At 39.2% G+C, this 14,083-nt stretch overlaps 1 protein-coding gene across 1 annotated transcript in view; it reads right to left on the bottom strand.

Annotated features, from left to right (window-relative positions):
• LOC129266211 (uncharacterized) overlaps positions 1 to 13,796 on the bottom strand; it is a 29,681-nt gene extending 15,885 nt beyond the window's left edge. Inside the window, exons 1-8 of the mRNA XM_054904044.2 lie at positions 13,504 to 13,796; positions 9,830 to 9,903; positions 5,620 to 5,891; positions 4,550 to 4,796; positions 4,117 to 4,260; positions 3,279 to 3,341; positions 2,793 to 2,861; positions 1,802 to 1,996 (exon numbers count right to left, since the gene is read on the bottom strand). Of these exons, the coding sequence (XP_054760019.2) occupies positions 1,802 to 1,996; positions 2,793 to 2,861; positions 3,279 to 3,341; positions 4,117 to 4,260; positions 4,550 to 4,796; positions 5,620 to 5,891; positions 9,830 to 9,854 (1,015 nt within the window). The 5' untranslated portion in view covers positions 9,855 to 9,903; positions 13,504 to 13,796. The remainder of the gene's footprint in view (positions 1 to 1,801; positions 1,997 to 2,792; positions 2,862 to 3,278; positions 3,342 to 4,116; positions 4,261 to 4,549; positions 4,797 to 5,619; positions 5,892 to 9,829; positions 9,904 to 13,503) is intronic.
• Between the last annotated feature and the right edge of the window lie 287 nt (positions 13,797 to 14,083).

Below are 14,083 nucleotides of genomic sequence, written 5' to 3'. Positions count from 1 at the left end.
AAAACATGTTAAAATAACAAATTTGCAGTTCTAAAGCTACTGAGATCATTCAATTTCATTGGCTGATGGTAGACTTGTTTTGGAAATACTGCATCTTTTATTATAACAATTCTTTTATGAAGCAGGACCAAGGACTCTATCTCGTCCAGTCTTGCCCACTGATCTGAAGACTACATGTACATGTAGCTGCATTGGTGTTCCTAAGATGGCAGGCACCGGCTTTAGTCCATGCCGCTTGACCGCCTATCCAGTATGTATACAGATCAGTAGATCATTGACCAATCACATGATGTGTAAAGGCCTTTAGATTAAGCTCTTGGGGATGGATTGGCATGGGGGGGGTATTGTGTGTCTCCCTCTATGCCTGTGTGTACTGTATGCATGATTGCTTTGTGGTAAGTATATACAAGGTTATGTGAGGCTGATTCTGTGTCAAATTTAGAATAATCTATGGCTGGCAGATCTAGGCAAATTTTTTTATTATACTATAAAGTGCAAAAATTTTGATGATGGGCAAGTGTTCACATGCAATTTTCATTGAAAAGACTAAAAAAAGTCTGAAATAATGCATTTACAATGAGGTAAGAAAATATTGTATATTATCATTTTTGAATTGAATTCAATTAAAAGTAAAGTATATATAATGCAAATATGAAAATGAAGCTCATAAATATCTAACAGGATTAAGTGTAAAGAAGAGAATGAGTCATGCAATTTGTGAAAACACAAACAAGGTTCAAATTCTATATAAAAAAAAAAATCTATTAAACTCTATAACATACAGCGAAAATACAGCACATTTACAAAAATATCAACAAAATATACCCATAACCAAAAATAGGCAATACATTAGCTTGCATGCAAAACAAAAACAACGCTAAGAAATACATCCTAAAGCTTACTGACTTCCACTCTTTGAACCAAAATGCGAGAGTGCATGTCAAAATCATATTTGAGATTTTTTGGTACTAACCATATATTTTAATTGACTTTTCAGCATCTATGGAGTGATTGTGTATTTGACTCAGTGCGGGAATATACATTGTGTGATGTGAGTATTATGCTAAGAAAGACATCCTAAAGCTTCTTGACTTCCACTCTTTGGACCAAAATGCAAGACTACTTGTCAAACTGTTAAGTACATCTTAAATCAGCGCTAGATTTCAGATCTTTTGGTACTAACCATATCCTATTAACTGGCTTCTCATGTGACTCAGTGCAGGGATGATCATTGTGCGATGTGAAACAGCCAACTTCATATTTTGATGAGGTTGTTACGGAAGGTAACATGGGGAGCATTTCGTGAAGGTTTTTGTCAGTGATTCTCACCAATAGTCGATCCCAGCAACTGGAAATCCTTGCATCTGATTGGCTGACAAATTTCTTCCTTAGAATGCTCCCCTGGGGAACATTTCATAAAAGGTCAGACGTTTTAGCTGACAAAACCTCTTTTATCAGACTATTGCCATGGTAAAGGTGCTTCTCAGCCAATCAAAATCAAGTAAGTTGTCAGATGTGACGACTTGTAAGATGACAAGTGTCGATGAAATGCTCTGGAATATCCCTATCACCAAACCCCATGGGCCCAGTTCATAAAGGACAAACAGCAACTGTTGTAACTTTGCCACATTGGCAACTACCATGGTAATGGGGGCCCAACAGCCAACCAAAATCCGGGTTTTTAGTTACGATGGTGGCAAAGTTACAACAGTAAGTCTTTATAAAAATTCTTTAACAGCGACAGTTATAAGCTGCTGAAGTAATGCAATTTAATCGCAAGTGGCTTTGGCAAATTAGGTACCTGGTGCAGCCTCTGTGTCTCCAAGGTCATCATCTGAATCAGCTTTCAGAGACCAGGTGGTATGCTTGCTGCTGCCGCTACCGGCCAACCTGACATCATCATCATCCTCCTCCTCGTCATTGTCCAGTAGGACCAAGTCTTCAGAATCTTTCTTCGGAGTACCTGGAGCCTTTGAAGGTTTGGTGGATTTGATAGCTGCAAGCAGAAATGAAAGAATATTCAGCTTTTTAGTGATTTGAATGGACAGAGAAAAGGGACAAGAAATTCTTCAACCTCCTCCTTCTTGTCATTGTCACGTAGGACCAAGTCTTCAGAATCATTCTTCGGGGTACCTGGAGCCTTTGAAGGTTTGGTGGATTTGATAGCTGCAAGCAGAAATTAAAGAATATTCAGCTTTTACAGTGATTAGAACTTTAGAAGAATGGACAGAGAAAAGGGACAAGAAATTCATCAACCTCCTCCTTCTTGTCATTGTCCCGTAGGACCAAGTCTTCAGAATCTTTCTTCGGGGTATCCGGACCCTTTGAAGATCTGGTGGACCTGACCAGTGTGCTTACATGTAGAATCTTTAGAAAAATTGAGGAAGAAGTAAAGAAGAAGAAATTCAGTGTGGGCATTGCTTACAATCTTCACAGATATATATTTTAGGACATTTTTTATAGCCCCCTTCCCCTTTCTCTCCCTCCCCCCCCCCCTTCATCCCCTCTCTTCCCCTGAGATAATGGTAATGACCCTGTTTTTTTTTCATCAACACTGTCAAGCCTAATACCACAAGTAAACTGTTCAATTTTTTTCAATCAATTTCACTGATGAGCTACTTACCAGAAAGTTTAAAACACAATACAATGTTTAGTAACTATTTCAGTGATTACACCAATGATAGGTATAAGACGATCTCAATGATTACACTCAATGATGGGGTATAAGACTATCTTAGAAGTGGACCAACTGCTTGTAGGCCAAATGAATATAAACTGGGTGAAAGACTGACCTCTTTGTGTTGTTGAAGAACCTAGTCTTGACTTCCTACTTGCAGCTTTCTCTGTTGACGTATTAGGACCTGAAAAGGAATCAGTCACGATATGTATTAAGGATGGCAACCTCGATATCTATGGTATGGGTTCATTGATGCGAAATGAAACGCTCGCTGATTAGCCGCTACCTCACAAGTAGTGATCACGAGCGGGAAACAATGGTTTAACATAAGAGATCCAAGTCAAGTTTCTAAAGGCCATGTGGCTGAGCTCGCATTCACCCAGCTTTTCGCGATTAGTCTTTTTACAGTCAAGGAGGGGGGGGGGGTTGATATAAACATATCATAACAGACACAGGGCCTTGTCTGAATGGCTACTCTAAACATGGGAGAGACAACATGGCCGGGTAAAATATATCTGTAAAATACCGTGAGATGTCACCTCAAAGCATGCAGTGCTATTAACAAGGTATTATAATCATCATCATCTTGGGCAAAACTTACTTGTGTCAGTTTTGCTAATTGCTTTCTCCAGTAGGTCCTTGCCTTGCTTGACTGATTTCAAATCTAATGTAAGATACATCAATAAGAGAAGATAGAAATAAAATGAATGTAGCATGGGGTATGAGTAAATAAACCTCCTCAAATTCTTAAGATTCTTGCAGTGCAGTAATAAAGGGGACCCTTATAACCATTACAATATTCTTGGGAATTATTTTGTAGTGCTACTGATTAATCCTTAAGGTACTCTTTCCTGTGCTTGGGATTCACACTTCCGCTATTTCTATTAAATACTTTATTAAGTTTTCTTTAAATCTTTATTCTCACTCGTGCCCATGCTATTTGTATGTCCTCAAACAAAAGCAGGCAATCAACAAGGCTTCAATGATGACCATTGGTGTCGCACGTATCATGAAACACACAAATCATTGCAGGAGCAATCGCCATGAAATCCCAAATCCAAGTTTGACTACAGAATTCGGTTTGGGTGCTGTTTTTTATGGTAATTTCTAACTAGGGAGCTTCAAGTATCCCTTACAAATGAAAATTTATGCATTGACATAGAAATGTACCTGGTGGGTGTTTCATAAAGCTGTTTGTAAGGTTGCGCACAACGGGAACATGTTCTTAGGTCATAAATCAATTATATAGGGATACCACATAGCACAAGAAAGGATCAGCAGTTGTGCGTAAAGTCATTCGTATCTTACAAACAGGTTTATGAAACACCCACCTGGCCCATCGTATAATCTATTCAAGGTGCGTTTATTGTTCTTTGGAAGCCCCCAGTTATGACAGTCGCAAGTTGCAGAGCTCTGAAGTCAAATTCATCTATACTTACATTCAGAAACATCAGCATTCATGTTGTACATGGAGGGGATGCCATAGCGGCTCTGATGGACATACTTCAGGTGACGACTCAAAAACTCAACAGATGTTAGTAGCTGGCCGCAGATGTTGCACAAGTGAGTGTCTCCGGTAGCAACTGGTGGGAAACGACAAAAATAGGATCCCAAAGGGGTCATTATACAAGTGATATCATTAATACTTAAAGAATAGCGGTCATTGTACATGTAGGGTCTGTGATATTAAACTATGTAGAAAATTGACTCTTCACATAAATATTAAGCTAGCATGGCTTTCATCCAGCATATAAATCTTACATACATGTACATCATGTTATGCATTATATTAAAACTCGCTTCAAAAATGAAGTGTCAGATCTGAACTTGTAATTTGAAACAATGATTTTGATTATCAATGCAGTGGGCTACCTGTGGAAGGTTCCATCTCAATGCCCAACTTTCTCCCATACTCCTCTCCATAAAACGCCAAGAGTTCTGTTCCAGCCTTGATAGGTTTGTAGGCAATGTAGAAGATGTCTTCACCATCCTGGTACGACCTCAGGTTCTGGTCTACTTCCTTGCAGGCGCAGTTGACGTAGCGCATCCAATTGCTCTTGGCCTCGTCCCCGGCATCTATGCAATGGATGACCTCTCCTTGGCCTCCGTCACTTCTTATCTGGTATCAAAATTTAAAAGAGCAAACAGTACAAGTATGCATGAAAGTGATGGTAGGCAACAGAGTTGCACACTCTTAAAACCCACTTAAGCCCCAGCCACAAATAGACGGCGGACAACCCCCGCATCAAATCTGGAATGGAGAGATCCGTGTAGACGCCTTGGCATCCTTGGGCAACCTTGGAGGACCATGGACGTCCATGAGGCCAATACAGCAGTTTTGTGGGAGGCCAAAAACATCCAGCATCATCTGTGGACTGTCACGTCGGCAGAGCAATCCAAGATGATCCATGTAGCTGCCATGTTGATCTGTATTGACACCCTGTTGATCCGCGTAGACGACGTGCTCTGCCAGCATGGTCCGTGTAGGACAGTGTGTAGGAACGTGTAGTTGCCATGTGTACCGCTATCAACGACCGTTGCACTTAATCTGGGGAAAAACTATCCCGGACCTCCCCACATCATGCCGCCATTGCCGTGTAGATCCTTGAGGATCTGTGTTTAATATGTCACTGGGGCTTCAAAAAAAAAGTCTTTGTGATATCATATCATATCATATTGCCATATTTCCAATGTGAAGGGAAGAGCGAGACCTTCCTCCACACAAGCACTGAGTTACCTAAATTACCATAATTTAGACAAATTCCAAAGACCTTTATAGTAAAATGCAACATTTTTTCACTTACAATTTCAATTAGTAAATTTCATTTTCTATATTAGAGATTCTTCTTAAAATTAAATCTGAATACAAGGTATAAATAAGGAATTCCTTACTGTTATTCCCAACACTTCACTCTTGAAAAGATTTTCTTTAATCAACGTACCTCCCATGCATAGCCACTTTGGTAGCCAGTGATTTTGTCCACCTGCTCGCCTTGGTAGGGACCAAAACGTGTTCCTTCTTCAAAGTCTCTCCCTGCCCAGACACCCTGGCCAGCTCCTGAGATCCCGGAGTCACGCACCTCCAGTCCTTCAGGCAAGGTCTTGGTGGCTCGGCCAGGACCATTCTCAGATACAGCGGTATCAACGACGGTGCAGGTAACCTTTGGCTTGGTAGTCACTCTCTCAGGGATAAGATAAGCACTGACAGAAGTGCCTATAATGAAAAGGTCAACATTTTGTTACTAAAAAAACAAACTGAATTTTAAGATAAAACAAATGTAGTTCCTACATGCATCTAATAATATCCAGCTGTTTGGCCTTGTATCAAAATGCATTCTACACTACATGTAGCTCAGCCAGGACCTTCATGAAATACAGCGGTATCAATAACACTGCAGATGACCATTGGCTTGGTAGTTACTGTCTCAGGGATAAGATAAGCACAGGTAGAAGTGCCTACATGAAGAAGGAAACGGTCAACATTTTTTTTGTTATTATTAAAACAAACTTTGAATTTGAAGATAAAAACTTATTCCCTTTAATATCTAAGAATATCCCACTGTTTGGACTTGTAAAGTGTGTTTTACATATTATAGCTCCAATATAGGACCCTCATCAGATATAGCAGTATCAACGAGACTGCAAGTCACCCATGCTTGGCTTGAGAAAGTCACTCTCAGGGATAAGACAGGCAATGATGGAAGTGCCTATACTGACAATTCCACATTTTGCTAAACAAACTGAAAATTCATTCCCTTATACAGTTGAGGCCAAAAGTTTACATACACCCATGAAATTCAGTGAAATCTGTTTGCTTGCCAAACATCGTAAAATTTACTATATCTTCAGAAATGAAAATATTAAAATAATACCATGACGAATTTGGTATCAAATGAAAGAGCATATTAAGCTCTTTTATATGTTCTGGATGCCGTTGCTATTAAAGTATATTTCAGGTGAAATTTTCTTTGAAGGAAAAAATTAATATTCATGCCAAATGTATTCTATTGTTTGTTATTATATTTTTAAACGTTGTTTCATAGAAATATATAAATTCATATTACATTTTCTATCATGATACGTCACCACTGAACAAAAAATTGTAATCTGAAATGTTTGTGTTGAGAAGTAACTAGCACAATTCTGCACAAATATGAAAGTTTTTATTTTTAATTTGTCTAAAATATGGAGATTCTTAGTTGGGGAAAAAATGACACCTAAATATTTTTCAGTTCCTGATGACAAAACAATGTGATGAAGGGGCATGACATACTAATTTGTTTGATATCAAATTTGTCATGATAGCACAAATATTTCATAAGATACAGTAAATCTTATGATGTTTGGCAAGTGTCAACTTTTGTTTGAATTTCCTGGGTGTATGTAAAATTCTGGCCTCAACTGTATCTACTCTTCAACGTGTGTTCTACACTAGCTCAGCTAAGACCCTGAATTAGGTGAAGTGGTTTGAACTACACTCTGTGTACTTTGGCTTGGTAGTCACTCACACAGGGATAAGATACATGTAGCTCTCATGGAATTGCACATAATGAAAAGGTCAACATTTATGTATCTTGCGTATTCCCTATAAAGATTTGGTCTTGTATCAAAGTGTACTGCACTAGACCAGCCAGGACCCTCTGATACAGCACTATCAATGACACTGTAGATGACCTTTGGCTTGGAAGTCACTCTCTCAGGGATATCAAGCACCAATGGAAGTGCCTATACCATGTAGGTCAACATTCATTTTGCTACCATACACTTACATACATGTACAATATGTGCAAAGTTTGTCAAGACAAGATCCTCCATTGTACTATCCCCAAAATCATGAGCTGTTTCATCCTTGTAATGGCATCAAAGTGTCTTGTCTTCTACACTACTGCAAACTTAACATTTGAAGCCCTAGCAGTACACACAGACAAACTTAAGCTGTATAGTCAAATAAAATGACAGAAAAGTGCAAAACCTGCAGAAGCAAATGCTGTGTGAGAAGGGGCCTGTTGAATAAAGAGTTACAATGAAATGCAAATGAAAACAAAAATCAAACACAACTTAATTTTCAACCAATGAAACATACATACTAGGGAGTTTGCTTGCTTTCACGAGTTGCACTTAACAGCATACTCTTTCTGCAACAGGCCCCGACATTGGCATCTATAGTTCTTTTTTTTTTGGGGGGGGGGTTAAACTAAACAGGTGACATACTCCAACACTACATGTATGTAATATCCATGGAGCTGTTCATTTATTTTTGTTGTACCTTCCTGAATGTAACTGTCAAAAATATACCAAACACTATCAAGAAAGACAGAATTTATCCTTTTAACGCTTGGACTTGCACTGCATTGCGGTAAAACTCTTGAACTCAACAAATTCTTATAAAATTCTCAAGAAAATCAAACAAGATAAGACATGATTACCCCTAGTACCCTAAAGAATGCAATTCAAGGAACATTGCTTGAATATTGACCTTCAGACCAACAGATGATTCCTGTTAAGCAAACAAGCAGTACAAAGATAGCTACAAAAGATACGAAAGTGTATATAAAGACAAAGACTAAAATGGCTATAAAACAGGAGTTGAAAGAATAGACAAGGGGCATGGAATTGAAAAGCTAATGCCTAGTGCCTACATCAACAATAGCTGACTCAATAGTCAACACCACACAGAGCTATCACTATAATTCAAATGATACAACTTATTGGTCAGTTCAGAGTCTGTGGAGTTGATGGCAATTTCTCAGGAATTTTAATAGGTGTTTCCCTCCCAGGTGGGAAATACTGGGAAAAACTTGTTAATGCTGTGAAGAAGACAATGCGATGTACAAAGATCCTGTAAATTCACATTCAGGATGTTTCAAAGGTACTTTCCTAGTTGTACATTAAAGTGTTGACTGGTTTAATTGACATTTAGTTTTGAGATAGTTGTAGATGTGTAGATCTGTTATTCACCTTCCTTGTAGTTTTGTATTAAGTGATCGATGACCTCACTGACCCCCACCTTGCCCACAAGGCTGTTTCCTCAATTCTGATTCCCAGACATGCTAAGTCTCGGATCAAGTCTAATGCATCAGGCAGTGAGATTCCCTGACCACCTTTGATCACGACCTTCACAAACTCTCCAATGGCTGAGACCTACATATTACAACCTATTTCCATACACATTTCAGAGAGTTTCTTTTTAATATCTTTTGTTTCCATTCCTGAAACCCCGAGCATTGGTGGTCTTTGACCTTAGCATACTGTAGATCTGTGAATTCTCTTTGTCCAGTACAATGTACCTCCCTTTAAGGTCACGAAAGATACTTGAAATACTGCATGAAAGATGCTAAAAAGGTGAAATATAAATGAGAAATGGATTCTATTCTGCTGAGTCACAAGCACTGCATACAGAAATCAGCCGGGTTTGGTTCGTGAGAGCATTTATGAGAAGAGCTCCTGGACATTGGGTCATTTGATTTACTTCCTAAACAACATTAAAAGAACTGGAAAGCTCACTAATTTGTAGTTCAGTAATTTGTGAACCTTTCCCTTTAATGCAGTGTTTGCCAGAGTGAGAACTGAAAAATACTGCCAGTAGTAAATACTGGTAAATACTGCTGCAATAATTTTTGAGGAAAATGTGAAAGTTGGAAAAGCAGGGAAATGCTATGAAATATACTTCTTGAATATTTCCAGGTATTGCTTCCAAGTGTTTCTCAAGCACAGATGTGTACGTATACTGGCATCCTGAGATGTAAATTGACACTATCTAGTATTACATGTAGATCTACTTCGTACATCTTTCCCAATGTGCATCAGAACAAATTTACATGTAGGTGACCTTGAAGTGTACATGTATGCAGAGTTGTGTTCTCATTACTGACACCAATGGGGGGGGGGGTGTTTGATGTTGAAACTGTCTGTACAGTGTACATGTAGCTGTGTCCTTTGGTACAGATACCAAAGGATTTTAAAGTTCCCAATTACTCTGAAAATATCCAATGGTAGGTCCATATACCAACCCCCGAATCTGAACAAGTTTTTCTTTAATTTTTTTATGGAGACTGTCCACTTAACCCAATGAAAGAGCCAACCAGGAAGGAAGATCATGAAATGGTGTCACAGGCAACTATAAAGCATAATTAGAGCAAGAGCTTTACTTACCTTGGTCCTCTTTCTCACTGTCCATACTTGTACAGATTCACATGCACTTCTAAGAGTTGTTCGATGTAGCTCATCTGCAACAGTGATCAGACAATGGGATCCATTAGGTTCATTGAATGTAAATTAGCTTGTCAAGTCACTACTAGACTCCAGAAGGATCAAATCAATGTTTGGATACATGTATGTAGCATATCATTGGTCATTTTGGAGTCGGTTTTATTGGAGTGACTGTATCAGAACTTTAAAGGCACCTTCAGAATAGATCAGGGTTTCTGTGACAACCCTAACGATTACCCTTCCCTTGCTAATTATCCAAAAGAAAATTTTATAAAACAAGCAAGTTTTCTGTTAAATTGAAATTATAAGTAAAAAACAATATATGTCCCATGTATAGAATTTCTTGTATGGTTTGGATTCTTCTATAAGGAGATGCGTAAGAAAAAAAATTGTGGCTAATTATGTTCCCCTTTTATATGAAATTCAATATGAGTTTTGATAGAAAAATTGATCCAGATTTGAAATAGAGCCAATATAATTTTTTGGAAAATTTCCACTTAAAAATTGCTTGGAATTGCCCTTTACTATAAATGTGGGGGCCTCATGGTCTAGTGGTTATGACTCTCGTCTTTCAATCTGAAGGAACATGGGCGGAAATCCCGGGGGGGGGGGGGGCAGAATATCAAATGTCCCCCCTACTATGTCATTGTGACCTTGACCTTTGACCTTTTGAACTCAAAAGCTGTAGGATTCCTGGGATCCATGATGGTATCATACACACCAAATTATGTTTAACTGAAGTTAGAACTTTTACAAGAACTTCAGAAGGGTAAGATGAAGTCACTCTAACATTGACCTTTGACCTTTTGACCTCAAAATCAATAGGCTTCCTGGGATCCATGCTAGTATGAATACTACCAAATTATATGAGCATAGATTAAGTTAAACAACAGTTATTGCATTTACAATGACTTCAGAAGATAACAAGTCACTGTGACCTTGACCTTTTGTCCTCAAAATCGATATGCTTCCTGGGATCCATGCTACATGTACATGTAATATCATACACCTCAAATTATATGAGCCTAGGATAAGTTCTACTAGAGTTATCGGAATTCAGAAGGGTAATATGAAAACACATCACTGTGACCTTGACCATTGGACAAAAATCGATAGGCTTCCTGGGATCCTTGCTAGTAAACTATCAAACACCTCAAATTATATGAGCCTAGGATAAGTTCAACTAAAGTTATCGCGTTTACAAGGACTTCAGAAGGGTAAAATAAAAGCATGTCATTGTGACCTTGACCTTTGATCTTTTGACCTCAAAATCAATAGGCTTCCTGGGATCCATGCTATATCATACACACCAAATTATATTGAGCCTACATGTAGGTTAAGTTAAACTGAAGTTACCATGTTTACAAAGACTGCTGAAGTGTAAGATGAAAACATGTCACTGTGACCGCTTGACCTTTGGACTTAAAAATCAATAGGCTTCCTGGGATCCATGCTAGTATCATACAAACCAAATTATGTGAGCCTACATGTAGGTTAAGTCAAACTGAAGTTATCGCATAAATACAAGGAAAAGTCAACGGACGGACACCGAGCGTGATACCACACGCCCTGTCTAGGACGGGTGTATAAAAAACGTACAAATGCCCTCAACTGATTGTGATTTTTTTTGTATGGTCACCTGACTCAGCAGTCAGCCCCAAACCGTTCTGTGGCCCTCTTTCTCCCCCCCCCCCCCTTCTTTTGTACTCCCTAAGATTACCAACTGCCCCCCCCCCCCCTGATGCTGTGACACATCCTAATATGTCACCCTGTCTCACCCAACTTGAACAACAATGAACAAGGAAGCAAAATGGGCTTTGCCACCACCCTGGCTCCAGAACATTGCTTAGCAGGAGTCCCCTTTTTGCCCCTGCAAGCCCCCCCCCCCTTTTTTTTTTTTTACTAACTTTTTCTCTCACTGTGTAACATTCTATTCAACTTCAGAATGGTCCTCTGGGAACTGCATTATATACATGTACCTGTATGCATTTGGGAATCAGGATTTCTTTTTTTGGGGGGGGGGCTACATTTCATAACATACCTGAAGAAGGCCTATAGGCTTATTGCCTAAAAAGAAGGCTAAATAATACATATCTTAAGTCTGTAACATTTAATATTTTGCAGTGAAAGGGGACTACCGGGGCACCTTCTTTTATTTTTCAAGGCTCTTGCATGCATTTGGGGGTGAAATCACCCTGAGCCCAACCTAGAGTGTAGATGTATTTTTTTATTCAAATCCATGCTGGAATTGCCTTGTGAAAAGGCACTATGGAAGGTTTCCCTATTTTTACTTTTGAGCCATAAGAACCACCCCCCCCAAAAAAAAAGGTATTTTCCCAAAACATTCTTAAGGAAGAAATTTATGAATTTTCTTTAAGCCCCTCTCCCTCAAATTTATGCCAGTAGAGCTTTACATCTCCTCCATCATTGGTTTGGACTGTGATCTGGTGGGTATATATATTTCATAATTTAGCTGTTTGGAAGTTAAGAGCGTGACTTTAAGAACGACTGGTGAACCTACTGTACGTGCTATAAATTATAATCACCGATGAACATTAAATGGTGAATATCATTTACCACAAGAAAGGATCACCAGTCAGCTCATAAGTCACCCTTAACTTAATACATGTAGCTTTATGAAACAGCCCCTGGGCAGCCATCAGATATAGGCTAATAGATTCTGACATACTGGCTATCTGCATAGATCTGCAGACCCATCATGGCATCAAATCGTGAGGGGCAAATGCACTAGGCCAGGGCATGGATATTATAGAGTGACATTTTGATGGGGTGGGGCAGTTTTTTTTCTTGATTAAATTGCAGGGGAATTTTAGTTTCTATGACTCTTCTTTGACTTTTGTTTGTTTATTGACTTTAAAAATAGGCTTACTTGAATTATCCCTGTTCTGTTTTTTTTCTTCCATTTATTTTCTTCATTTTAAAATACTTTTTCCCTTTTCATTTTTTCCCCTAAAAATCTAGTGTCCCCTATGACTCCATATGTGCAAACCAAGGGCAAGGCCAGGCAAATATTTCAAGATCAAGAAAGGCCAAAAAGGGTTTTTTTTTAATATTATAGCCATAGGCCTATATATTCTGAAAATGAACGATGTGGCCCGATACCACTACCAGTCAAATTAATTTGGATGCTAACAGTAACATTGAGTCACGGCAATTAAAAACTTAACAACTGATCACAAACAATATTGCAAGAATAATTCCACAACACGTTTCACTTTCAGTTTCACATGCACCTCCACTCCAGCTCCCCAGTTCCACTTCACTCTTCATTCATATTATGATCTGGCACCACACATGCATCCATGCACAGGCACAGCTCACTGGCACTGCTGTGCACTGACGACACCGAGCTGCACACAGACATTAGAAAGAACAATCCATATGACACACGCAAATGGCCGAGCCCACACAATGCCACGGCCACTTCAATACACACACAACTGCTGCACAAAAACTAAACATGGCATTGCCATTGCAATACACGTACAACACGCATAGCATAGCAGCTCGCATACATACTGCGTACAAAAATAGCCGACGAATCGGATCCCACATGGCTAACACCCAAAAATATCCAATTAATTTTTAATACTCACCGGCGATACGAAAAATTACTTTGCATCACGGCATCGGGGAAAGAACATGGCCATGCCAACGATCCAATTCCGGAATATTGAAGTCACTTGTAAAATCCGAAAATATCAGTACAAAAATGAATCGTCCATTTCGGATAGCGTACAAATCCTCCCCTTCTCGATGGTACGGCCGTGTATGCAATGCAATGCAGCGTGTCCAGCCAATCATTGGCCAGCAAGCGATGAGTCTTGAATGAAAAGCGCATGCGCTATTCTCGTCTTGAGCTGCACTGGGCTTTGTCCTTCCTATTTTCAGTCGGTGATGATGCACGCACGTTGAGGTGGATAACCTTCAGCATTGCATGGCTAGAATATCCAATACACATACCGGTACCTTACGTATCGTCTGTGTGCAACGCACACTTCCCCGGTGAACTTTGCAAATATATTGTTCGAATGGATCTGGGCCGAGGGTTTCGTTGGGGAGATGCAGACAGCTGGTACAGACTGAGGCCCAGATACCTACATCAAACCTCCATGGGTAAAAACTCCTTGGTAAAACATTACTTTTAGGGCGGATTGTCATTAGGCCTAATACCTT

This window comes from Lytechinus pictus, chromosome 8 (assembly GCF_037042905.1).
Source record: "Lytechinus pictus isolate F3 Inbred chromosome 8, Lp3.0, whole genome shotgun sequence".
Classification (NCBI taxonomy): Eukaryota; Metazoa; Echinodermata; class Echinoidea; order Temnopleuroida; family Toxopneustidae; genus Lytechinus; species Lytechinus pictus.
This window is presented reverse-complemented; position numbering and strand designations above follow the sequence as displayed.